Raw genomic sequence first — 27,646 nt, 5'->3', positions numbered from 1 at the left:
TAAGCTCTGAACTAGAAAAAAACTATCTGTCAAAACCTAGAAAGTAGTTGCTTTGTTTATTTGGCATTTCTTTGTTCTGATGAAGCAAAGCAGTAAATTACCCACGGTGAGCTGCCCTCTCCTCATGCCCTCGTCCATCCATCAGTTCTCCATCTGTACAAATGAGTGAGATCTGCAATAAGTGCGCTGAGGTTTGTGCGGTAAATATATAATAAATGAATGGTTCTAAAATCCTGCCTGTTTAGCTTTGACTGCCAACATCATCAGCAGCGAGGACAGGATAAAGCATTATAGCAAAATGTACCTTCATATTTTCAGAAAGCAGAATGATATATTTATTGGCCCTGAGCACCATAGCATCTTCTATTTATTGATTACCTCAGATGCTCTGATATCTGTATTTTCTCTGTTCTGTGGACTATTGGTGCGTATTGCACTACACCAAAACATTATGGACCTGGCAGCCCATTCAGCTGTACTCACTGATCATTCTCAGCAAGCCGAGGACTTTCGGTGGCCGTACAAGAGTGGAGAGCACCAGGAGGGCTTTTTAAGACCCTGACAGAGCTTTGTGTGGAGGCAGATGAGAACACATTAAAAGTAAATGGTCCACAGGGACTCAACTCTCCTTCCTACTGGCTCCCTGTTGGTGCAATGACCTTGCTACTCCAGTCAGAATATCACAGTCACTCTCCATCTTCCTTCATAGGCTAAAAATGTCATCTTTTTAAGAAGTACCTGACATCACCCTCTCTTCCTGCTGAATCATATCCTCTCTCATATCTCTCTCCTCTAATATGCTGTCTCCTTGAAGTAAAAAACAAAACAAAAGAAAACCCATAGCCTTTCTTTCTCGTATTCCATTCCTACAATTTGACTCACATGCATATATGTCACATGACATATATGAATTAACATCAGTTAAATATACAGCCATACAAGCCTACAGAAGGTCTAAGTAATTAAAAAACATTTTTTTATGTTTCTGTCAAACTATTGATTTAAAACAAAAATGAAAAATTACATAGGCTTAAGTGGTTAAATGCTTGAGGGTATTGAAATGTAAAATTAGCTTACATCTCTTAGGTTGTCAAGGACAAAAACACGCATGTATGCATGCGTCATTGATTCTGTTTTTCATTTACCTCTTTGCTTGAGAATTCGGTATCTTTGCTGGCTAAATTTGGATATTGGAAGTAAACCTTGGATTCGTTGCTGCATTTGCCATGTTGTCCCTGTTGTGGCACAGCTAGCTTCTCCTCTCCACAAAAAGCTGTAAGCGAAGTAGCTTTCAGTCTGATTTGAGTTCTCTGGGTCGACTCAGGTTCAGCCCTCTCTCACTGTGATATGGGCTGACATGTGTCAGTATTTCTGTGGGCTGTATTTATAGTGACAAATAAGAAAAAAAGTTTGGATAGGAGTGCTTTCTGGACTCAATTAGAGTTTGTTTGCTCTTTGGATAAGAATACATATGGACACAAAAACCACAAGAAAACTCTTGATACATGTCGGAATTTGTTTGTCCATCATTTCTTACCACTGTGTGCCTGGAAAAGTTGTGTGCAGGAAAAGCACATTGTCTCAGGATGAGGGCCAGCAACTGTTGCTTTAGCTGTAGCATTACATAATAATTGATTAATTAATAATGTATTATTAATTTTAATACCGGTTTTGATATTTAAAAATAAATAAATATAGATAATGTAGCAGCTGCCTGTCACTAAGAATGAACAGGGAAATAATTCGGAAAGGGTGTTGTGGTTCTGAAACTTGCATTTTGTTATTTTGTTTGTTATAATGTTTGGGTTAGTAATCTGAGAATTACAGTTATTCAATTGCGTACTAAAAATATATGAAATGGGTGAGTGAACATTGCATTGTTGATGAAGCTGAATGGATGCATTGTTGTAGATGCTGCAATGACTCAGATGTTCTGTAGGGACGATGGAGGCTGTGAAAGCAGAGGCTTCAAAATAAGGATGTTTGTTAAAAATGTTGACTAAATTAGCTTGCCTTTCATGAGATTAATATTAGCATTAATATTAACAACTGAGATTGTTAGTAGTTACTTTACATATATTTTAAAGTAAAAGTCCCAGCACAAATTGCTTTTTACACAAAGGTCACTAATGTGGTGCAAATGGAACTATCATAATGTGTTTTTAGCATTTGCTTTCTTTTTTAGTTTCTTTTAAATAATTAATATTGATATTAATACAAATGACTTTGAAATACCTTTTATTTTACAATGCTAAATCACTAACAGACAGACTTTTCACAAATTCTGACCTTATACAGCCCTCAGGACACAGGAGATTTCAGCAAATTTCATCACCCCATATTTCATGCACTTCATGAAACCCAGAGGTTGTGTATATTTTATTAATCACACAAGGTCCCAATATTATGAGTCAATGTCAAAAGAGTCAACAGGACTAAACAACAACAACCATTGAGTGCACGCATAACTAACAAGAGTGGCACATTTGGTAGTCAAACTAATTTGGTGCTTTGGCTAAATTGGCCTCCATGTGGAAACCGGTATCTCTTCTATGACAAGACTTTGATGGAGAAACTGGCTGGCACGTCAGTCTGGAGAAGTGACTTGCGGCGGCAGCTGTCTGCATTTGACACTGTGAACTGCAGAGGCTTCTTATTTCCAAAGGAAGCCGTCACCTGTCAAGCATCACTAATGTGTTTATTGTTACTGGAAAGATCAACTTGTTCCCCTCTGGTTATTTTAAAAAGGTGACAGTATAGTGTCAGTGATTGAATGTTCAGTGTTGTGCAGATTTCTGGGCTGTTGAAGTGCATTATTTTAAAGACTCAAAATGAATTTCCCTCAAAAATTATTTCACTTTTAATACTGTTTAATACACAAGTGTACAGTATGTGCATTGGCAGATTATGAGACAATAGCCCCTTGGGTACAGATATATGAAAGCCCCACTAACCCTCCCAAAGGTCACCCGGACTGAAAGACATACAAAATGACAAATGTGTCTCTTTGTAGGCATTTTGTATTTCTTCATGGTTGTTTTGAGCCGCTGTTTTGTGTCTGTTTGTAGTCATTTTGTCTCTATTTGTGGTTGTTTTGTGTGTCTTTGTAGTCGGTTTGTGTCTCTTTGTAGTCGGTTTGTGACTCTTTGTAGTCATTTTGCTTCTCTTCATGGTTGTTTTTAGTCTCTTTGTAGCTGCTTTATGTCTTTTTGTGGTTGTTTTGTGTCAGTTTGAAGTCATTTTGCCTCTTTTCATGGCTGTTTTGCATATTTTGGTAGTCAGGTGTCTCTTTGTCTTTTCCAACCAAAAATGTTAACGGCCTCCTGACCCTTTGGGCCATTGCAGCCAAGTGACGTCTAACTGCCAAGGCTTTATGTTTTGAGGCAGACTGATGAGACATGTCCTCAGGTTACCCTGTCTGGAAGGAAGGATTAGGAGTCACTCACAGACCCTTATTTTGATAAAATACTGAGTGTGTATTTGTGTAAGACAGAGAGAGTGTGTGTGTGTGTGTGTGTGTGTGTGTGTGTGTGTGTGTGTGTGTGTGTGTGTGTGTGTGTTTGTGTCTGAGAGAAGCTGTTATTTAAATGGAAGCTAGAAGAAAAATAGCAAACAAATGAAATATTCAACAACCTTGAACTCCATCTCTCCTCAGTTCCGTCTTTCCTACTGGAGGTAATTGGTTGACACTGTAGGCTTGTGTGAGAAGATGTGAGGACTAGATGTTATTGGATTTCCATCTCAGTCAGAAGAGAAGAAGTCAAATTTGGATGAATTTAACAAGAACCTTCTAAGACTTCCCTTTCTCACATTTCACTAAATTGGAGAAAGTTGATGTTTATTGATTTACCCAGAGAGATAAAATGGTAGAGGTGTAGCTCTTCAGTCCTTGTGTCTTGTGTAGTAACAAAATGATGTTTCTGCCAAACACTGACAGTGTCAGCTGCAACTATTCTGTGGTCTACCTTTTTGAGTTATTATTAGAATGCACCAATAGATGCACCAGCCTAAAACTGAACTGCTTGGAATTGTAAAGACAGTTCCAAGAGATTTGATACCACCGGCTGTGTTTTAATCCTTTTGAAGGAATAGTTCAACATTTTAGGAAATATAGATGCTCTATTTTCAAGAGTTTGGTGAGAAGATTGATACCACTCTTGTGTCTGTAAGGAAATGAAGCTACCACCAGCAGCAGCTTAGTTTGGCTTAATGAAAGAAATGGAAACATGGGAAACAGCAAGCACAGATAACCCCAAAGCTAAAATAACCTTCTACCAGCCCCTTTACAGTGAACCTCACATATTAGTGTGCTTAATCTCATTACATTAATGGATAGACAACCTGAAATGTAAAAGGAACAGGTTCTGTGTTGTTAGACATATCGCTGGGCTATACAGAGAGTTAGGCTAGCTGTTTTCCCCTTCGTCCGGTCTTTAAGCTAAGCTAAGTTAAGCTAATTGAGTCCTGGCTCTAGCTCCATCAAACGTCTCATCTAACTCTCAGCAAGACGGCGACTAAGCATATTTTCTAAAATGTCAAACTCCTTTAAAAGAATTTGAGCATTTTTTTTATTGTTAGACCATTGTGATGAATTTGAAACCAAAGTACTCAGGAATGTATTGGACTGCCAGTCTGCTTTTGCGGCAGGGAGACACCATATATTTAAGGTTTTGGTGGTGTACTCTGCAGTGCAAGGCTTGTACCTGGGTTATTTATTACAGCTTTTGAAAATGACAACAATGACCAAAAAGAATAGAAGATTATAATCTATATAAACACATATTACATGTAGTATGTCAGGTAAGCTTTCGTAGTATGAGAAGATGTCCATCATGGTGGTAGCGTTCTAGCTGTTGGCGGTAAAACCTTAAAAGAGTAGTGGTCTGCTTATGAAAATACTCTAACCTATGTTCAACCTGGCGAATAAAGTCGGGATGCATCTCTAATCTTAATTATCTCTCTTTGAGGTGAATTTTTGATTAATTAAACCTTTGAACATAAAAAGTCTTTGATCCTTTGTTTTGAGGAGCTGGTGTGCTGTTTTGTCTCTGTGTCTCTCTTTCTACACCTCAGAGTGTTTTACTCCCCAAAACCAGGACACGTTCGCTCACTGTCAACCCTGTTAACCACTGTCTGTGTTCTCGCAAAAATAGCATTCTGTTATTTTGACACCTGGCTAAATATCACAGTGGCTGAATCTAATTCCAGCTGTGAGCCTCGTTCCTTTGCTGCAGGTGTAAATTCCTCCTGTCAGAGTCCTTCGTCAACATGGAAATGCTAATTTATTGGGAGCTCTAATTAGCACGAGGACTCAGGTGGAGAAGTGTCACACACATGATTCAGCTTAACCTTTTGCTTTGATTTCCCTGAAGCCTGATTCCTGGTATTTACAGGAAAACAACTCTGTTTGCCCCCGTGGTTCTGAAGCTATGTCATATTGCTGTGTATTATTTTGGAACTGTGTTCTCCATTTTACATGGGCTTCAAATGAATATACTTTCACATATTTATAAAGGGATCTTAATTGTTGTGTGGTTGAAGCATCCCTATACTTGTCTCACTGTGTTACTGTGTGCTTTCTTTTCCACGACTAATTGAACTGATGTATGTTTCTTTCTTAAAAAAGAGAAATACTCTTAAATCAACCCTTCAGGCTTCTTTCTTTTACCAGAATCCATCTTCTTTCACTCCGTTCTCTTGTACCCACCTTAATTTGCTCTAAGAAGATAAAAAAGATGACAAAAAGAGGCTGTAAGAAGCAATTGTAGCGTTCTGATCACAATAATGCTCCAAAATGAGTGTGCTATTTTTTCTCCATCATCTGAAAACGTTGTCATGCACAGAAACCTTGTACACTGAGTTTGATGTGTTTTTTAAAAAGATCCTTGTGATAGTTCCAATCATGATACAAAATGCTGCCCACATGTTGAGATGATTGTCTCACTTCTTAGGAGATAAAAAAAATGTCAAAAGCAAGAGCTGACACAAGACAGGAATAAAAAATACAGTTCTTAGAACTTCATTGAGCCTGGCTAATGCTGATGTGAAAGTTCTGAGACTGGTATGTTTTAAAAAAAAAATACAATAGGAATATAAATAGGATTTTTTTTCATATTGGCTCGTTCAAAAAAAGGATATCAACCCAGTATTCCTGCGAATTATGTTGTTGACATGATGATTCCACATCTCATGACTTGAAGTTACAGCATACGTGGAAAGTATGTCACATGTCATGTGCAGGTCACAGGGGGCAGATCTACAGAAATATATCCAAGGGGTGGCCCGAGGGTGTCAGGGAGACTTTTAGGCATGGCAAAAATATATTCCTGATTTAATCGCAAACAATCACATATATCACTATTTTCTTGGAAAAGCCACCGAATTAAGATACAGATATATAAATAATAGATCATTAAAATATGTGTTAGACTTGGAGATTATCATTTATATTACTCATATTAAAATGCATATAATTTTGTTTGTTTCTAAAGGCACTCACAGTTTATGCACAACCCAATCAGTCTTATCATTGTCACACTGGTGAAGTATTGACACATGCCTTGCTGGAGTGGGAGCCACTGCAATGCAGAATCACGCATTTCCTTTTCTTTTCATTCTGTATTATTGCGCTCAAACACTACCTAACAAGTCAACCACATCCCCAGAAAACTCCTGTTACAACAGATGGCCAATCAGTAGATGTAAAATTTGTCAGTGGTGCACCTGAAATCCATATAAATATTCAGATTCTAACCACATTTATGCATTTTAGCCAGTTATGGCAATGCCTTGCAACCAGTCAGTACTATTATCATCAGTGTATCAATGTATAATCATGGATGGCGGGCTGTACTGCACCAGGTTTAAAAGAAATTGCTGCGCTTATAAACTGGCAATAAAATCATTACTATTGTATTTGAGATGGAAATAATCTAGGAAATAAACCACTCTTCTTCTGTTAACCTTGTAAGTCAAATGCTAAAAGTGCCATCAAAATGCTGAAATTTCCATTTAATGATAGCTTTGAGTTTGCTGCTAGATTGTTCCATCTTATTGTTGTTGCTACAAGTATGTGCTAATGTTATCTGACTTACACTGTAGGACATGCATAAGGTATAGTCCAATTAATTTTTGTGCTCAGGTTTCTCTTACAAAGTGAGGGGGGAAATCATTATATTTTAATGAATCAGTTATACTCCTCAGGGATGCAAATAACTGCAAACGAAGGCACTGAACATAAACATTTGATGATAAATTCACTGGGATGTCTTAATTCTAGTACTTAGCAATTAAGTTTCTAAATTAGAGTGATGTTTCTATTTTACGGTTTTAGGCACATTGATAGTGCTTTTTGCTAAACAACAATAAAACAAGCACTATTTTCCCGGATCACAAACATAACAAACAACCAGTCATAAAGAGGTCAAAGGTCAGAGTATCTAGACAACAGTGGGAGATAAAGAATAATGGATGATAAAGAACTACCAGATAAAGATATGAAAAATGAACAGAGTAGTGAAAAGATCTTTAGATGTCAGTTTTCACTGTAAACTAGAAGATAGAGACAGACTTCTTCCTGACAAGAATGCTGTGATGGAGTGCAGTGGAGTGTATCTCAACCTAAACCGAGTAATTACAGGGTTGTTTTTTTTCCCTCAGCTGATGGGAAGATGACTGTTTATAGCTTTTAAAGGTTTCAATGTGTTGGATTTAGTGCCATCTAGCAATATAATTGCAGATCGCAACTTCCCTCTCCTTTGAAGCACAAAGGAGAAACTACGGTGGCTTCGAAATGCACAAAAAACTTGCTCTTATCTAGAGCCAGTGTTTGGTTTGTTCCTTTGGGGCTACTGTAGAAAAAGGACGGTTCAAAATGGCCGACTCAATGGAAGGGGACTGTAGGTTCATTGTAATGTAACAAAATCATTACGACCCCTATATTTAGGTCATTATACACTAATAAAAACATAGCTATGAATATTGTTATCCATTTCTGCCAATAGATACTCCTAAATGTTACACACTGGACCTTTAATTCCCCAAATGTCCGGAACTTGTATCAAAATGGGACTCGCTCATGCATTAAAAATGAATGGTTAAGATTGTAGACCTCCAAATCATACTTAATTTTAATTGTTGTTTGTTGAACTTTTTGGCTGTGAGCGCATGTAAGACATTCAACCTAATTCTGATGATGATGCAATTTTGCCAACTCTGAAATGCTCTGTGGTACACACCGATTGAAATCCAGAACCAATGGTGGAGATAAACATCAGAAGTGTTAAAGATAGACACATTTAACCCAGGTAATTTCTCCCTTTCATAATTGTGATAATAGTCGTGCCTTTGTCACGTAATCGTATTAAAGAGATTCTTATCAGACGCTATTAAAGCTAATTATCTTATTTATACCCACACGATTAGGTACATCCTTGAGACTCAATTTCAGGACTGTGCACTGGTCTTAACTTTAGATGAAGAATGTGGAGCAGATTGTATACATTATGAAATAACTATAATATGCATACATTTCTGAGAGCTGGGTAGACACAAGATCTCAAAAAGTAGTTTCACTTTATCCAAATGTTTACTTAGAAGCAATTTACATGGTCGTCTTGCATTCAATAAATTCTATTTGCAGACAGAAATCAGAGACAGGCCGTTCAGGGTACATTTAACTGATAATCGAGATGTGAAGTAATTACAGAGCAGAATTATCGATCGGGGTGGACTACAAAGGATCCGTCAAGTCTTGCCAGGTTTGAAAAGACCACAAAATTCCTTAAAGGTTATCTCAACATGTTGGCAGGCGTCTGGAGCATACAGGCACTTCACTCCCCGGCCATCAATCCAAACTGTCACTCATATTTCAATCCAGTAAATTTCAAACTTCTCCCCTTCACAATGACACCAAGCCTTTTGAGAGTGACTTTAAAAAGAGGATGAACTCTGAGCTCGGCTAGTCAAATCAATCTAGTCACGGTGGAGGAACGGAGCGGTTCATTACTGGGAGGGCTGAGGAGCTCTCCGATCAGCTCTCTAATATCACTGTGATCCTCTTCTCTTTTCTTACCTAATTGAATTCTCCAGGAGAGATGCCCCTCAGCTGCAGATTTATCATATCCTGAAATTGGAGGAGACTAGCTCCATGAAGGACGTGCGCAGAACATTTAATCCACTCCTCATGCTGTAAGCCGAGCACCGTGGTCTCTGCCAGGACTTGACTTATCCCACTGTAGACCACTGGCCTTCAGGGAGGTGTCTTTATTCAGCGTAGCCTGAGATGAACAGGAGCAGCAGCAGGAGGTGCATGCATCCCATATCAAATATGCTGCCTGTCATGTACAGTATGACCACCATTCACAACAGATGGCATCATAATCTGTAATCAAAGCCCCTTAAATTCAGCTCACTGCACAATATGTCTCTCTCTACTCCAAATCTTTCTCTCCACCTCTAACTTTCTGCCTCCTTGCAGTGTTAGACATTTAGCATCTCCTTTTACTCTCTACATTGTAGTAACGAATGGTTTTGACATCAAAGATTAGATAATTGGGGGGATTGTTTGTCAAAGCCACTTCATCAGGAAGGTGGTTCGAATGCAGAATGTGGTGTCTTGTTAACATAAAGATGGAGTGTGGATAAGTGGGTGAATCATAAAGAGGAGACAGTTTTGGAGGACAGTTGGTGCTCGTTGGAAATCTGCAGGGGGTAATTTAAATTGTTAAGGATCATGTTACAGTGGCAGATCCCATGACTAACACCATAAGGAACTGTCTCTCATTATTAAGCTTTATGGCATTTGAAACCTGTCCTGTCCCATCCTGTCCGTGTCTTTCATGGTCTGTCCTGTCCAGTCCAGTCATTTTTTTGTATCATATTCCTATATCCTATCCTATTTAATTGTATCCTAATCCTAATATTTCCTTTCCCATCCAAAGCTAATTCTATCCCTTATTTTAATCTGTCCTATCTAATCTTATATCCTATCCTATATCCTATCCTACCTTATCTCCTATAGTTTCCTAGAATCCCATTTTATGGCCTATTTTATCAAATATTCTCATCTGTGCCTTCAAATATTATATCCTAGCATATATTATATCCCCTATAATCTCCCATCCTATCCTATACCCTTTACTTTCCTATCCCATATTAGGATAGGATCCCATCCTATAGCCTATTATACCCATTATGCTCATCTTTCCCAGCCTATCCTATATCCTGTCCTGTCCTATATTTCATATCCTATCCTATCCTTTCCTTTTCAATCCTATGCTACATTCTAGTCTACCTCCTCTTTAATGCTATCCTACCCAGCCTATCCTGTAGCCTATTATATCATATCCTGTAATTTCCTACTCAAACCTATATCCTCTATCCTGTTCTTCCTATCTTATCCTACCTAACCCTCTTCTACCTTGTCCTTTCCTGCCCTGTCCTACCTTTCCCAACCTTACAATGCCTTCCATGTAATCAGAAATATAGCCACATATACTATGCTTTTATATTCTGACGTTTGAAGATTGTCTCTACAGTGTGCAGAAGATCACTCCAATGATTATGCATGTCTCCAGATGGGATGTATTTTAAGTACACTGTATATCTCTGTGCTTAAGGTCTCCCACATTTGCATGCGGTATGGCAGTTCTGGCAGACATCCAGTGCTATACGATCACTTATTTGATTAAACATTATCATGCTCAGCAGGACAGTGGAGCTCTAAGAAGAGTTTAGGTATAACTGCTGACAGCAGCAGAAAGCCTTGTGAATCATGCTAAGGTTTTGTTGTGGTCGTGACTGGGCGGATCTGCCCTCTATCATCTAGTTTCTAATGGGCAATAAGCTTGAAATCTAATAAAATATACCTGTGATTAGGATCATTGTGATTTTTTTGGATGTTTAAAATAATTTTCTGTCTCCCCTTAGATTTTATATTTTATATTTTCTCCTCTCTTGTTTTTGTCAGTGTTTTGTTAATTTATTAATGATTTCATTATTTCAAGTTTCCCTTTTCTGTCTAACAGATGTAAACAACAACAAAAGAAGAGGTGTGCTGCGGAGTTGTTTCATCTATGATTCTGACAGTCCCTGAAATCTACACATTTTTTTATTTAGAATCCAGTTTTGACTCTTTCCAAAACTCTGCTGTGAAATTTCCCCCATCAATTCCAAAATTGCGTATCTACTTTCTGAAAGCTGAATGAACCGCTTAACAGCAGGGTTTGTCCATTAACATTTCAAGAAATTGTTGTTGACTTATTGATTAGCTGAACTGAATCAATTTTTTCATATTAACAGTGTTTCAGTGAATACATACGAGGAGTTGCTTGTGACAAAACCCACAGAGAATTGTTACCCAGCTCTGCAGTTTCCCTCCGCTCTATCATCTGAGTATTAACTCACTGGTTTTATTGCTCACAACTTTGCTATTTCCTCTTTATATTTTAGGTACAGTAGGAAGCTGTTTTCAGCAAGAAACCTTTGATAAACATTACCTGCTCAGCATCTAGCCATTTAGCAGGAGCACATAGTGGAGCATTTAGCTGCTAGAGAGCAAGATATTTCCCTTAGGAGTTGGTGTAGACCAAACAGAGCTAAAAGTAGAGTATCAGACTTACACTACCAGACGGCCAGGAGCGTGACACTGAATGAATGCTAATGTTGCTCAGTGTGTTTATATAGACATGCTAACACGTTTGCCATAACAGCTTTAGTGATACCTTTTCAATGTTGTGTTGTGTACAGCTTGTTCTGCTGCCCCCAAGTGGCTCAAACATCAATTATTGCTGCTTTAAGTTCTTGGTTGCCATGAAAACAAAGCAGACTGACTTCTCTAAATGTTTTGAATTCATGACTGTGGCACTTACAGGGCACTACTGCACTTTAAAAATGGCCTGTATTTAAGATTCAGAGCATTTAATGGTGTAATGATAACTGTGGGTTGACAGTGTTGATCTACTCTGCTTATTATCCCGTGCAGATGGAGGTGTACAGTGTTGAAAGTGGCATTCGTTGATGTGCAGATCCATCGGCTTCTGAGCTACTGCTGACTAACTCCAGTATGGAGCTGAATCCGGAGAGGATCATAGCCTGATGACACTTGGCAAAATGGCACACTAATTATAGTCATTTTCATTTTGGGCAGAAACGCTTGAGCTTAGTCATGTGCGAAGTGTTGATACCTTTCAGAGCACGGACCAATGCTCCCACGATGTTTAGCCCTGCCAAATCTCTGCTGCGGATTGGCTGAGCCTGTAGCGAACAGTGACACTCAGAGGCTTAGGTAGTTTTCCACCCAGGGCTGGATCGGCAAACCAGTGACACAGAACAGTCTGGGGGCAGCCATGGGACGTCGTCCTGGCTGGGAATATTAGCAGCGTTAAAACACTCTGAGCTGATGGCTCTGGCATGGCTTCAGAACAGCACAGCTCTCACACATACAAGAAGTGAAGTGAATGGCAAACTGGCTGACAGTTATTTTCTCTGTGTACAGAGCTACACTTAGAGTTTAGTTTTAGAGACAGAATGAAATCAATGAATCACAAGAGTCTCTAATATAAATGATTAAGTATCAGGGTTTCACAGTTCATTATTTTCACACAATAGAGTAGATGCAATTGTTAAGCTGATGCTGATTTCTGAAAATGAATCTCAATACTTGCCTGACCACACACACATTCACACACACACACACACACACACACACACACACACACACACACACACACACACACACACACACACACGCACATACACATACACATACACATACACATACACATGCACATACACACACACACACACACACTACAGGCTGCTACAATAGCCCAAAGGCTATGGTAGTGTCTTGTATGCAAAACCCTCTTACTGTAACAAAACGAATGATCAAACATTGTGAGGCTGTGTGTGTGTTTCTTTGGGCTGAACAACTTGGGTTAATAACCAGGGAGAATAATATTCTCTAAGAATAGGGTATGCCAGGAACGGCATATGACCCTCTTTTATACTGATTTTATTAGAGACAGAATAGAGAGAATAGAGACAGAAGGAATAGAGTTTTAATTTGAACAATGTTGAACATTAAGGGCTTAAAGTGCAGAATGTTATCAATAGATATGGAAAATGAAAAGCTACAGCATTCTCTTTCTAAAAACAGTTCTCAGTGTGATTATTATTGACAGGTATGCACTTGTGTGTAGGTAGGCCTTATACTGTGATAGATATGGAGTAAAACAGTCTTTGTAGTGCTCTTTAAAAAGGCCAAAATAATGGTCATGTCCACTGAGACCAGCATTTAGTAGAAGAAACTGTTTGGCTGATCGGTCCATAATTCAGGCCATCCCTTCCCTAGAGGATCAGTCCCTGGGAAACCTCTGATAACTAAAGCAATCAATTGAAATTTTCCTTCCTGCTATTTTTTCATTTTTGCTTTGTACTGAACTGTTAGACTGCTCTCTCTTTCCCCCCATTTGTCTGTCCCCATGGATTTTCAGATGCAGTTGCTGGAAAAATTGGGCTTTATCCTTACTGCTGAATCCATCGTTTCTATGCAGGGGAATCATTTTTAATATAGCTGTAATTTGGTCAATTTTGCCTGTCACTTTTATATCGATATCATATTCTCCAGCTCACAGTCTCTGCTGTTAATGTAATTGAGACAAATTGTCACAATTTGCCTGGTTTTCATATTTTTCTAGTAAAAGTGCAGTGGAGAAGAGCAGTGGGCCCATTTGTTTCCATGATGTTCCTGTCTGCCAATATGAACCCTGAATCATTTTTTAATTTTAACCTTTATTTATTAAAGGAAGACTCACTGGGCATGCACTCTCATTTTATGTCTTGTGACTGACACAGGGATGAAATAAGAGAGGAAAGCGAGTTATAGATTCCCCACTTCGACTTTCCGATGCACAAAGCCTGCTGTTTGAGTGCACTAGCAAGGCACTTCACACCCAGCTCTTCCGGTGAAGCTTCTTACTGTCCATCAGTGTCTGCAACTGTGTGAATGTGAAGCAGGGTGGGGCTCTAACAACCCTCTCTGGAGAGAAAAAGGTTACAAAAAGTACACCTTACACACCAGTTGGCTTTGTATATTAACACTGCTGTGGAGGCCATTTTATAAATCAGATTCTGAACAACAGATGGAAGGCGGATGTAATTTCATAGGCTCATACATTAGGAAGGAAGCTGGTACGTCTGTCTGCCTGTGCGTGTGATTGCATTTGCATAGAGGTAACCGGCGTGGGTTTGTCCCAGTGAGTGAAACCGTAGCGATAGTATTGCTCCAGTCCCATTTATACGTTTTGAATGCCAAATGTCCCTCATGATTGGTTTGGAGGATGACTTTTTTCCAGCCTACCAGTTGCAGTAATGCTGAGGGAAGCTTCCTTTCTTCTGTTTTTCATCATCGTTACTTCCTCTGTGTCCTTTTCATGCATCTCCTGGCCCCATCTTAACAATGCAGCTTGCAAACACTTATGAGTCTAGCATAAAAAAAACACAAAGAAAAACAGGTTATCTGATTGATGTTATGCGTGCGCTTTAATCTAGAGGAGTGCTACTTCACCACTCTAAAGTGTTTGGGCTGTAGAAGAGCTGGTCTGCCTCTATGAAAACAGGGAGGGAGGCAGAATGTAGATCAATATCCCAGGAACACACCAGAGACATTCTATTTTATTAAACATTGTCCCATTACGGCGGTGGCGCGAGCATTGTAGATCATCCCAACAAAGTCGTAAATCACAGACAGACAGCAGTATTGGAAACAATGGGCGGAATCAGAGGAGATTACCAAGAAACAGAAGATATTTGGTGTTTGTGCTACTGGGAGCCTCATGTATCTTGTTCTTATATTATCACACATTTCAGCAGAGGGATTGGTTTAGTGGTAGTGTAGCAAAATCATATCATGGTCACACACGTCTTCATGTTACATGCATGATTCACTAGTTAATAGTTAATGTTTCCAATCTTATTACAAAGACAGACAGGAGTCTTATTGGTTTATCTTCCCACAAATGCTGTGCTCTCCTGATTTGGAGTAAAGTTGACAAGTGCCTAGCTAAAGGTCTCCTAAAATACAGAAGCTCTTCAGTGACAAAACCTCTATGTGTATTCAATGTAGATTTAAAGCTGCAGTGATCCATATTTTATTAACTATGGGTTAAATGGCTATGTGTTATGTGAACTGAATTATCACCTGACTTTGCAGTTCCCCTCATCTCTACAAAGTGTTTTGAGCATCTTTCAGCTCATTGTTTTGGCTTTAAGGCTGACAACTTTACTGTTTTGGTTTAGTCTTACCACTCCCATCAACCTTGTTTGTAGCTATTTTCAGCAAAAACGCTATAACTATCCAGCACCAAATAGTAGATAAAGTTAGCCTCTAGCTGGTGAACATAGTGGAACATTGGAGATGGTGGAGGCCTAATCAGAGCGTAAAGAAGAGCAAATATTGGATTTACATTCATTGAGTGGCCAGATACATGTCTCCATATGAATGCTAATGTTGCTCTATGTTTGCTGGATGTGTGTATAGGCAACTAAAAAGTTCACCATATCAAATTTAAAGGGTGTTAATAGGTCAGTGTTGTGTTTACAGATTGTTCTGCTGCCCCTAGGTGCACTTGCACAATAAAAAAGCTGATGGATCCACAGTCTGGCATTATGTAGAAGGCGGGGTCTAACCACTAACTTAACTAACTAACTTCAATTCTGTGTCAATTCCAACGCGGTTTGCATTTCTTTTTGTTGGTGTAAACCAAGTATTGGGCAAGTAAAGAAATGAAAGAAAAAATTTGAATATACATAATTAGTTACAGTTACTAGTTACCTCTCTCAAAAGTAATTGACTAACTTTAGCAATTACTGCATCTAAAAGTAATAAGTTACTAGATAAAGGAACTTTACATTACAATACTAGTGACCAAAAGTAGTGAAATTACAGTAACGTATTACTTTATAATTTCCAACACTGGTGTTAAAAGTGAGAGAATGCACATAGACAGTAGTAAGAAAAGTCCTCCAATATTCTTCTTCTGCTCAATAGTTTTGTCATTAATAAACTTCCATACAACACAGCAGTTGCTATAGGAGAGCAGAGAACGTCTCGTTGGCTTTTAATGCGGAGCTATCCAGTTTGTGATGTTCATAAATTGTATCCTTCTTGTTTTTTCAACCTTGTGCTGTTACTTGTTGTGTTCACCTATTAAGAAACAGCATATTCACAGAAGCCCTGAACAAGATAGCAGGTAGGGGTTGAGTGTGTAGCCCTGGGCCACTGCAACACAACAGATGGCTGTTGCTGGGATCGAATCTGTTACTGTTTGGTTCCAGGGTGTTCTCCTCAAGCACCAGACCACCCTGCCACCCAGTTCAGATTGTACTTTGTTGGAGGCCATTTTCTAAAGCAGATGGGAGGTGGTTGTAATTTCATAGGCTTGCTGGTAGATCTGCCTGAACAATTTGTTCCAATAGCATCCTGCTCATTTCCTTTGTGCTTATCGGGTATTCATCAAGTCATGCAATGGCAAATTTATTTAGAAAGCTCTTTAAGAAAACAGGATTGTTATAAAATACTGTACAGAGAACAAATAAGACAGATAATAGAGAAGAGACAGAAATAAGTGAGCCAGACTTTCATTCTAATCATCTTGTCAAGAAACTCACACCCCCTTTTATTTCCTTTGCTCAAATCTCCTTTCTTCTGTGTAATATTAATTTTGACAAAGTGGCGATTTAATATTATTGTACTGTCTGACTCATTGTAAGTCTGGACGAGAGTTCCTACTTGAATGCCTGAAACTTGAAATGTTAGCATCACCATTACTTTTCGAGTAATGTTGATTTTATTTTTGTACCATTTTATTTGTGCATCCTCCAAGGATGCGGGAATAACAGGACAGAGATTGAATGCTCCTGTATTATCATAGCATCTTTGTTATTCATATCCATCTTTTCACAGCAGTCTAATCCACATGCATATTCAATGTGCCGCGGACAATCAGAGGTTTTGAGCAGACAACGTGCTCAGGTCCGCAGGGAGGTGTTGCCTGGTTCCTCTGTGCTGTTTGTTGACAGCAGCTTGATGAAAATGCAGAACGTGCTAAATTATATCACAGAGTATAAAGGAGTGTTGCAAATGAAAACATTTTGTGCTCACATAAATGATGATGATTCTTTTTTTTCACATCACAATATTGCAAAAGTATCTTAATATGGTATACAATATTGTTGAAATTATGTCCCGTTTAATGCAAGCCAGTCATTTTAGCTTGGGTATTTAATCACTGTAGTTGCCAAATGACTTTCCCAATGAGGACAAAAACTGTATAAAACTGTCAAACTATTTCAGTACATCACATTAGCCTGAAAACAACTGCTAAGACCTGAACAAGGTTCAGTGTACATTAGCTCTCTAAATATAATAGGAAACTGCTCAGCTGTTTCTTATTTAGTAATCATTTTGTGACTCTGGAGAAAAACTATAATTGTAATTTTGTTTTCATTTTTCACATTTTGCAATTTTCCATAGTACTACATTCATAAACATTTATGTGACTTAAGGAAGAATATGCTGTTGCTACTGCTTCAGTCGACTAGGTGCTCAGGTAACAAAAGTAGTTAAGTTGTGGTTCATAGCTGTCTTCAGTTTGATTTCTTTTTCATTTTTCTTTCAGGTTTGTCTTGCCCTTTATTGAAAAACTATTTTACTAACGCTCTTTGGTCCTAGGATCTGGGACTGAAAAGTTCCTCAGGATTAGAATCAAGCCGTCTGGATGTTTAATTTCACAAGCTTCCATCCAAGCGAGTTGACTGAGGATTTTTGCATTAGAGACTATTTTTTATTTTTAGTTATTCAATTAAAGAGATTTGAGGCCGGCCAAATCTGAATTTAGTCCTCATTGGATAACTGAAGTACAGCCATATTGTGGTGTTTGTATATGCTGTATGTTTGCCAAAATGTGTTGGTTGAATGAAATGCAGAGTCTTCCACTAAGTGTGATTGCTATTTCTGTTATTTTGTTCTTTTATGTGATTTGAGCCTGAATTAATTTACATGTGTAACGTGTGTACAAACTTTCCATTTACCTATAGGAAATTAGGAATTTGGTCCAGGTACATGATTTATTTTAAAATAATAATACTGTTAATTATAATATAATGTTAATAATAAAGATATATGCTACAGAGCAGTATAAACACATGTTCAGAAACACATTTAGATTTTTTTTTATTGTTAGTCATTCATTTTGTAATTCAAAACTAATGTTTCCTACCTCCAATGGTTACAATTACTTTGTTAGAATTGATCCAAAATTATTTTGATCTATCACTTCACCTATTTTTGAAGGCATGAGTAGTGAAAGTTTAAGTGTATTGATTGGATATTTATTACAGTTGACTTCTCTTCTTGAGGTGTTATGTGAACTGTCTTTAACAAATTCAGCTGGGAGATTTCTATGTCTGCAAGGAAATGCTCAAAATGTCAAAACACTATAACCTAAATCATTTTGGACTTTTACTTTTTAAATTTTTGCTCAATATAACCTTGGCCACGTTGCCCCTCTTTTGGGAAGACTCCAACCTCATAGCACATGAGACCCCAGTGTGTGGATTTAATTTCCTTCGAGCCTGCCCTCTCTCCCTGTCGCTGGGGTAACACAGCGGGCCTGTGAATAAGCAAAGCCTTGTGAGGGGAATCCGTCATGTCTGCTTGCAGGTCACATTAATGACTCAGCTCAATGCCTTTAGAATCAGCTGCCTTCAGTTCAACATTAATCTCAACATCAGCCATGTTACTCTGTCGGCATGAAGCAGCTGACACGCATTTTATAATGCTTTCACACAAAAACAAAAACAAAAATCTGATTGTAGACACATTCTAGCTAGATGCTGAAAATGTGTAAATGCATCCAGCTTTACTGTGAAAGTAGCCTCTACACGGTCTGCCACGCGTGATAATCAGTGACACTGAAATTAGCTCTTCTCCTTGTCTCATTAAAATGACAGGAAAAAACGGCTGGAGTAATTTCGAACATTCAATCTCACAGAAGTGGCACCGAGCTGCTGTAAATCATCTGATCTCTGATCAGTTTGACCATGGAATGAGCTGTTTGCTTGAGAGAGCAATATGAAAGAGAGCCTCGTTCCTACTTCATAAAAGCAAATCATCCATGTTTGTGTTCATTTATGGGTAGTGGTCAGCTAGCTAGCTGCTATTGCTAATTGACAATTGCTGTGACTAAACGACTAAAGTGCTCAAGTTATGCTTCTTCTGGCATTTTTTGCAGTTACCAGACAGCTTCTTACCACCACCTTCTGGACTGTAGTAGAGCTGCCATTGATTTTTATTTGGTTAGGATATATATATGCAGATATGAGACACTTGAAATGACAAGTTTAAATGTGTAAATGGGACTTAAATTGGTGGCAACGTTGTTTCCTGGAAACAGCAGTAAACAGGCTATGTTGTTTGGCAATATGATCATGCAAGTGAATGCTGATCAGAATAGTGGTAAACTAGTATGAAAGCAGACATGCGTAGGTGGACAGCTGAATATGGTTTGAACTACAAAGCCAGTGTAAGAAAAACAACCTCAGTCACCGCTACACCTGCACAAATCAGATTCTTTTTTTTTCAGATCTCTGCTCACATTATGATCAGAATTGCTGTTATTCTGGATGTAGCCAGAATTCATTTATTGGGAAAACATCCTGAAAAAGCATCAGTCTTACTGTTAACTGCTCCCACCTGCCAGCCTCCATGAAAGAATTGGCAACCCAGTAGCCAACAATAAAGTAATGCTCGGTAGGATTCAACCAGTGCTGGTTACAGACCTGAATCCTCCCCTCCACCAAAGCAGGTGATGCACCCCAGAGCGCTGCGCTCAAATAAACAGAATGTCTCAGATGCTGCCTCATCATTGTACACCAGATGCACAAGAGCCAAAAGATATGCTACAGGAGCACAAGTTTTGCCAAAACCAATTGCAAGAAGGTTATTTTCCTGCTGTTACCTCAAAATACAAAGTGTTATCTGATCCCAGAACTCATACTGAAAGATGAAGATGAAATGTGAGTGCAGTTCAAATGTAAGGATTTGGCTGCAAGACTGGTATTCTATGTGCATGTATGTGGATGGTATATATTTTTGTGTCCCTATATATGTCTAAACCATATGTGTACATGCAGGTTTGCTGCAGGAAACAGCCAATCAGCTGCCATGCTGCCATTTAAAAAACCTTGGTGTGTCTCGCTGATTGTTGTGTTGGCATTGATTTGAAATTTGACATTTAGGATGAAGTTCCCTTTAGCGTTTAATCATATTTTTCTCTTTCCAAAACAAAGCAATAAAGCCATTGCCATGTCCTCTGCTACATCTCCTCATTTCCCCAGCTTAATTGAAACCGGTGTGCCCTATGTGTGTTGCCTATTTCATTACCAAACCATAACAAACAAATAATTTACAAATGCTCTTTTTCCTAAAGCTAATTTGAAGGCGCCAGCTTCACGTCTTTTATCCCACCACATAGAAAGAGTTTCCCCTGGGAGTCTAGTGATAGCATTACCAGAAGTAAAGTCATCTGGACTATTTATTTGGTCCCCCCTCACACTTCCCCTCACATAGATTAAGCTTCAGAAGCTGCCTCTTGGCAATTAAATCTATCAGAGGGCAGCAGAGAGCGCTCTGTCAGAACTGTTCCAATAATTGCAATTTAAATGAATATGGATTCAAAAACTTTGACTACACACAGCCAGTTATTTTGCAACTTGGGACTAAAAAAAAAAGTTTTCTCCCGTCATATCTCCTGGTTTGTTTTCCTTTCTCCTCGGATGAACAAGAACCTCTTATTTACCATTCTCTTTCTTTCTGTTTACAGACACATAGAGAACTGGACAGGGTTGCAGACTCTGAGAGACGTCGATATGGAGCTCTACACTGGACTACAGAGACTGTGAGTGTTGATGCTGCTGTTATCTGGAGAGGAGCGAGGGGAGACAAGTGATAGGCACTTTATTTTAGTCCAACTGTCAAGGGCATGCATAAGGCTAAAGTTGCCCGACCAATAGCCCGTTTGCCCTTTTTGGGCTAAGCTGCCCCACTGGAGAAAAAAAAAAAGTTGTATAGTTGCTGCAGCATAAATACAAGCAGCCCATAATTACAAAATATCCAAACTTTTATTTGCCTGCGTGATGTTCCCTGTCATGTGACACTGTAGTATCTGTAAGTACGTGGCAACCAAACTTATTGTTGATGACTTGTGAAGGCTCTTAGTGAGCGTTAGAAAGTTGTGGAAATTATTAACGATGAATGGTAGAATCAGTGGGATGCCTTGTGAATAAAAATATGCATCTAGGCTTCTAAATAATGCGCAACTAGTCAATTCTTTTTAGTATAGTAACAGGTGATCTCAAGACACTTTTCAAATAGAATAGGTCTAGACTGTACTCCTTATAAAATGATTTACAGAGACCCAACAGGTCCCACCACGAGCAAGCACTTGGCAACAGTGGCAAGGAAAAACTTCCTTTTAACAGGCAGAAACCTTGAGCAGACCCCGGCTCTAGGTGGGCACCATCTGCCTTGACCGGTTTGGGTTAAAGAGAGTCAGTAATAATATTGCCTTATATTATGCAATCACATGAACCAAACTTAACTTAGTTAACAGGGTTAGGGGTATGGGTTAGGGTTATCTTTTTCAGGTTAAAACAACAGCCCCTCAAAATGTGCATGTCCCTGCCTACTGTGTTGCAAGTCTGGAAAACCACAGTGGAACCTGTACTGCTGTTAATCCCTGTTTTCCATCATGTTGCCCACCTGCTCACTGTAGAGCGGCCAGTGATTTCCTTCCAGAGATGAGAGCAGTAATTCAGCTCAGAGCACAAGTGGCTGCATCACCAGCACCGCATCGGGATTTAATGTCCGATACTTCTCTGAATGTGACACAATCCAGGCTAATTCTCAGAGGAGATGACAAGGTGTTAGTCGGGGTGTGTGTTTCTGATCCTAACACAAGCTGATGTTTAAACAAGCTTTTAATTCTCGACAGTCACACGCCGGTGGAACATCCCCTTCGCTTTGCTAAGCCACTGATCAAATAATGCTAAAAAGCAGCAGGGAAAATTGAATTAGGAGCCCCTGCTGTTGTGTTGTGATTTTTTTTCCTTTTTTTAATTCTCATCTTTTCACTTCTTAAAGCAATGTTACGCTCCTTTCTTGCTTTTGCTACCCCGTACCATGAGGCCACATCCTTTACATTCCTCTTGCCCCACTACTCCTCCCTCAGTTGCTGTCTCCCGACCTCTTCTTCCTCTTAATTTTTTCTCTCTCTGCAGAGAACCGTATTCTCCTTTGCCCTCCAAAGTCAGAGCTGGCCTCTCCCCTGATCCCCTTGATCCCTCATCAGGGAGGCCAAGTGCAATATCTCCACCACTAAATTAGCATTTTTCTCATTACCACTGCCTCTCTCCTGCTGCCTTGTCTGGGGACACTGGCTCCTCCCTGGCTGGAGGAGTCGGGCCTTTCCAGGGAAGGCTGTTACCTTGTGGGGGCTGTTAGCAGTATGGCGGGATGAGTGAGAAGAAGTTACTCTAGGATATTTTAATTCACTGAAATAAACACTGACTAATTTAATCTGTTATATAACTGTACTGTACATCTCCAGAATAGGGCGCTAACTTTATTCTTCAGTGGTTTATTATTATATTCGTTGAGGAGCACAATAGTTTACCCTCATCTTTCTACAAGTGTGAAATAATTACTGTTGCTTCTCTGCTCATATTTTCGAGTCTACTTATCATTAATCAAATAACAGATTTTCAATTTAAACACTAACAGCAGACTACTGACTTATCTTTTGGTTAGACCTGTCATTAGCAATCTAACTAAAAGAAATCTCTTATAACATACACAATAGTTTCGTGCTATTTACTGTATTCACTGTATTCAGTTATCTTCAAATGCAAGGCTGGTTAAAATGTTATTGTTATTTTTTTATTTTATTGCCAATTGTCAACCCTCCTAAATCTTTAAAAACAGGTTACAAATGTTTACTTTCATTTTTAAACAAGGCTAAATCATTTTCTTAAACAGCTGGCCACTGTAGTTTCTTGAAAACATTAATCTACCAGTAGTAAATTGTGCATTTGTTTAGGACTATTTTCAGTTGAGGATTAATACACATTTGGTGCACTAGCACAATGCAACACCGTGGCTCATGGTCTGTTCTGGTTTTAAAATCGGAATAAGGGGAATAGAGATATAATGCTTTGGCTACACAGGAGATACTTGTTAGTAATATCAATTCAGTGCCACGTTTGTCTCTTGATGGATTTTGATAATAAAAAAACATGGAGTATAACCAGACCAATCCCTGTTATTTTTGTGCATTACAACAATATGTGCTGAAATTTCGGCTATATACTTTATACTACTACTTTTTTTTAGGCAGTTTGACAGATAGTGTGTCAGATTTTTCAAGGTATTTCAAAGCACAATATAAGAATAAAATGTTTTGGTGAAGTGCTGTGGCCTTTCAGTTGGTTATTTGTGTGGTTCAGAAAACTAAACAATCACACAAAGATCAGAAAATCCTTCAGTCGAATGTCCGGCTTCCAAAACTTGTTTAAGACCTCACATTAAATGCAGCAAACATCAAATCACTGCTGTTTACAGAGATGATTATGTGCAACATAATTGTCATTACTGTTGTCATCACTGCTGGGAGGATAATAACCAAAGCTCAACAGTCATCCTTGTACACTGTTGGGCTCTTTTCTAGGGAGTGAAATAAAAGTTATTATTGTTTATTAATTTTTCTGGGGAACCCATCAGAAGGTTCCCGTAGGCCTCACAACACTTCTCAAGGATACTTGGAGACCCACTTTGGGAACTTTTGGGTGATGAAAAGCCACATCCCAGTCAAATGCCACAGAGGCGTGATCAGACTTCTGGAAGGTAATTGGCATCAACAGCTGGATATAATCAGCACGCTGTGTTATGAGGCGCTCACTGATGATGTCAATGGCTTCTTTGGAGAGAGACATCTGTGATTACAAGATTAGAAGTCATTACCATTGTAGCCCATAACAGTGTTTCCCAAACTGGGGCACTGGGAATTCCAGGACTCCTTGAGAGGATTCCACAGGGTCCCCAGCAAAATGAGGATTAGTTTAATTTCACAGTTTTTTTCACTTACAAGTTAACACAATGAGGAAATGTGTTAATCAGAGGTTTCACTGGCTTTACAGTAAAGACACACAAGCTCACAAATCTTTCATCGAATGGTGGTTCAAAGTGAATTTCTATTTCAGTGTCAGGTCCGCAGGGTGTACATGAAGCTAAAATAATTGTAATAGACAAGGAACTATTCTGATTTGTTACAGTGGACTGCTGCGGCAGGGCCTGAAAAATGTCTTGAAATGCATATTAGGTATCACAGTAAAGAAACATAATGCAGTACATTATTGTTTCCTGTGAATACCACCATTTTTCTTTTTATATACAGTATGACAAAATAATTTCAAACTGGAAAAGACAAAAAAAATGACATTTCTGAGGCTTCTACAAAACAGACCAAAGCAGGGGAAAAAAATCCACATGAGGATCGAAGAGGCACAAACAGAATAAGGAATTATGAGGAAAATGGCCTTGATGCAGTTACATGATCAGAACACTGTGTGTATGGTTTGCATGTGCCCACACTAAGAAGAAAATAAATGTCTTTGTTCATGTGGTTTCTTCACAGTTCATCTGTATTTTATCATTTCAGAACTATCATGAATTGCAACCTGAGGGTGATCCAGGCTCGAGCGTTTGCTCAGAATCCACACCTACGCTACATGTGAGTAAATATTCTATCTTTGACAACCATGTTTCCCTTGTCTTCAGAAGATTTATTGTGATCTATAATGCTTGACAGCTTGTAGTATATGGCTATACATGAGTTAGTGTTAGGCAGAAGATGATGCAGTTGATAGAGACTGACTTCGGGAAAATTGTGGCACTGCCATTACTGTCGCAACTGCCGCACATCTTAAATGAGACATCCATTATTTGCCTTGGATAATTGGATTCCTATCTGCCCCGGCTCTTTGTGCTTCGGTAGAGCAACATGCCAAAGACGCAGTTCCATTTAGTCTGCACTCTCCAAATGGACAATTTGTGCAGGAGGCCGAGCATCAGAGAGCTGGGCAAAGAACAAGGTAATTTCTTTAACAAAGGCTGATGTGTCACCCCGTATGACAGCCTGTTATTCCCCAATTTTCCAGGACTAAACCCGGTGAGGAACTCAGTCACAGTCTTTACCTGAACACATTGCCATTTGCAATTTCCAGTTGTCAGCTGAGAGGCAGTTTGGTCTCTCTTTTCCTCTGTGGATTACTGCTGTTAGGCTTGAATCTGTGCACCTTGCACTGCGTGTGTGGGAGTGAGAGATAGCAAGCAGTAGTTTATAATGTGGTTGCTAAAGTAAATTCAGTATTTGTCATTTGAGAACTTAATCTTGTCTGTTAGCGAGACAGAAAAGACTAGTCTGGTTATCAAATTTATCATGTATATGAGCTGACTGAGAGTGTGTGTACATCTCTGGGTGCACACACTGTGGTGTGCATGCATGTAGACTTATTTAAGAAAATTGGTTGTCTCTTTAGGTGATTGGTAGAGCTAATCGAGCTCATCAACATTTAATGAAAGTTATTTAAATCCCCCCTCCCTTTAATTTTCTCTCCAGAAGATATATTTTCTAACTGAAACCAAATAACTGATTGTAACCTTCTCACCTCTCCCACCTTTCCCCTTACTATACATAATTGCTATGCAGTGGTAGATCCAAAATGTATGTATATGTATAAGATATAAGAAAAGATTGGATGAGTAGGTGATGATGCTTTTCCCCCCTTTGTTCTCACCTGTGGTGTAACAGTTAATAAGAGTGTGAAATTCAGACCCTCAATTAGTAGACATTATAATGCAAACAATGACAGCTAAAGCCAAAAATAAAATCTTTCCAGAAAAGTGTTAATTTCTGCTCCCTTTAAACATCCCATACTATATATTTAGAATTTCTCTTTACATTCAGACTGAAAATGCTGTCGTACAAATGGAACAGAAAGTGAGTTTCAGTGGATTTCAACATGGAGGCATTTGCATTGTAATCAGTGAAAGCCCCACCCCAGACAGCCCATGACAGGCCTCTTTTGTGGTCTTGCTAATGCAGATGGATGGTTGCTAGGTGACACTGAGGATGATGATGTCAAAGAAGATTAATTATTATGCCTAAGCTTAGCCTCAGAAGGCCGACCTCATTGATGTCTGTGTCAGACAGGTCTGCTCAGAGCCATCAGACGCTCAACTGGTTGCTCCTTTGTGAGGAGAATTGAAGCTTTGCATCACATATTCAGGCAAAAACGGGCTAAATCTCTCACACCAAAGACATCATTGATCCCATGTGCTGTAAACCTTATAACCGTAATTAACATTCATCCCTGTTACACTCTCGTTTCAATTAATATTCTTCCTCTCTGTGTTTTAATACATATATCATGCATTATTTTGTATGTACATGCGTTACATAACTTATCATAGCAAACATTTCAACTGTAGGCACAGCAGGCCTGTCAAACTTTGGATGTCTCAGCATGTTGAAGCAGTGTGCATGGGGCTATAGTGAGAGTGATACTCTAAAGAGTTTGGATGGTGGTTTATTTCTTTTATAGCCCCTCTAAAAACAAAATATTCAAGAGCAAAAGTATGTAGTAGCGTGTCTGTGCTAAACAAACATTAGCATGCCCAGCTAATTTGCTACAGTGATAACAGAGTGTTAGCCTACGTCAAAGGCCAGCAGCATTTCACTCTACATTATTTTGTGGGATTTCAACTTACGTTAAAAGAGCTTGGTCTTATGCAAGCAGCAACCTCTGTGGCTGGCAAATGAAGCCAGCAGGGAAGTAACGAAAACTGCAGTGCCTCGAACGGCCACTGGAGGCTGGCTACAGAAGTGAGTCTCCACAAGGACCCATATTAAAACAATTTCAGTCTCTATAGTTAATATTCCCTGCTCTGCATGGGGGGCGAACTCACCCGTTTAAATGATATTAAGCCAAACTTGTTATCCGAGATACCGATATACCTCTAGCCTTTCCAAGCTCTGCAGCTAAAATTAGCTTTGTTATGATGAAGATTTTGATTTTTTTTCTTAATATCTAAAATTACTCGAACTAACTAGCTCTACACCACAATACAAAAACAACACTGTTTCTTTATTTCTATGTTTTCAATGTTTTGCCTTTAACATAATAACTCTCTGTACTTCCTGTTTACACTGCATTGTGTCAATCTGCTGATTTTGTCTGACATCTTAGCAAATACCTGTGTTGTTTTATAAAGCACTGCATAAAAGACTGACAAAGCTGGAAGAAAATGAGACTTTTTACTACAGCAGTCTGACAAACAATGACTGCTATTTGCCTAGTGGTGCTAATTAGATCAGTTCTCCCACACAGCTCTGGGATCAGCCAGTCATTTCATACTGTTAAAATTCAGTATTGGTGGCTGGTCAGAAGTGTTGTTTGTTTGTTTAATTCTCTGTTTATAACAATATGATATCATAACAGAAGTTTGATTAGGGTAGTTAAATGTGTC

At 38.9% G+C, this 27,646-nt stretch overlaps 1 protein-coding gene across 3 annotated transcripts in view; it reads left to right on the top strand.

Annotated features, from left to right (window-relative positions):
- The window catches only part of ntrk3b (neurotrophic tyrosine kinase, receptor, type 3b), a 173,967-nt gene that overhangs the window by 10,575 nt on the left and 135,746 nt on the right, over positions 1 to 27,646 (top strand). For all 3 annotated transcript variants that reach the window (XM_051379933.1, XM_051379932.1, XM_051379930.1), the window contains exons 2-3: positions 20,886 to 20,960; positions 24,777 to 24,848. In XM_051379933.1, the coding sequence (XP_051235893.1) occupies positions 20,886 to 20,960; positions 24,777 to 24,848 (147 nt within the window). The remainder of the gene's footprint in view (positions 1 to 20,885; positions 20,961 to 24,776; positions 24,849 to 27,646) is intronic.

This window comes from Dicentrarchus labrax, unplaced genomic scaffold (genome assembly GCF_905237075.1).
Source record: "Dicentrarchus labrax unplaced genomic scaffold, dlabrax2021, whole genome shotgun sequence".
Taxonomy (NCBI): domain Eukaryota; kingdom Metazoa; phylum Chordata; class Actinopteri; family Moronidae; genus Dicentrarchus; species Dicentrarchus labrax.
This window is presented reverse-complemented; position numbering and strand designations above follow the sequence as displayed.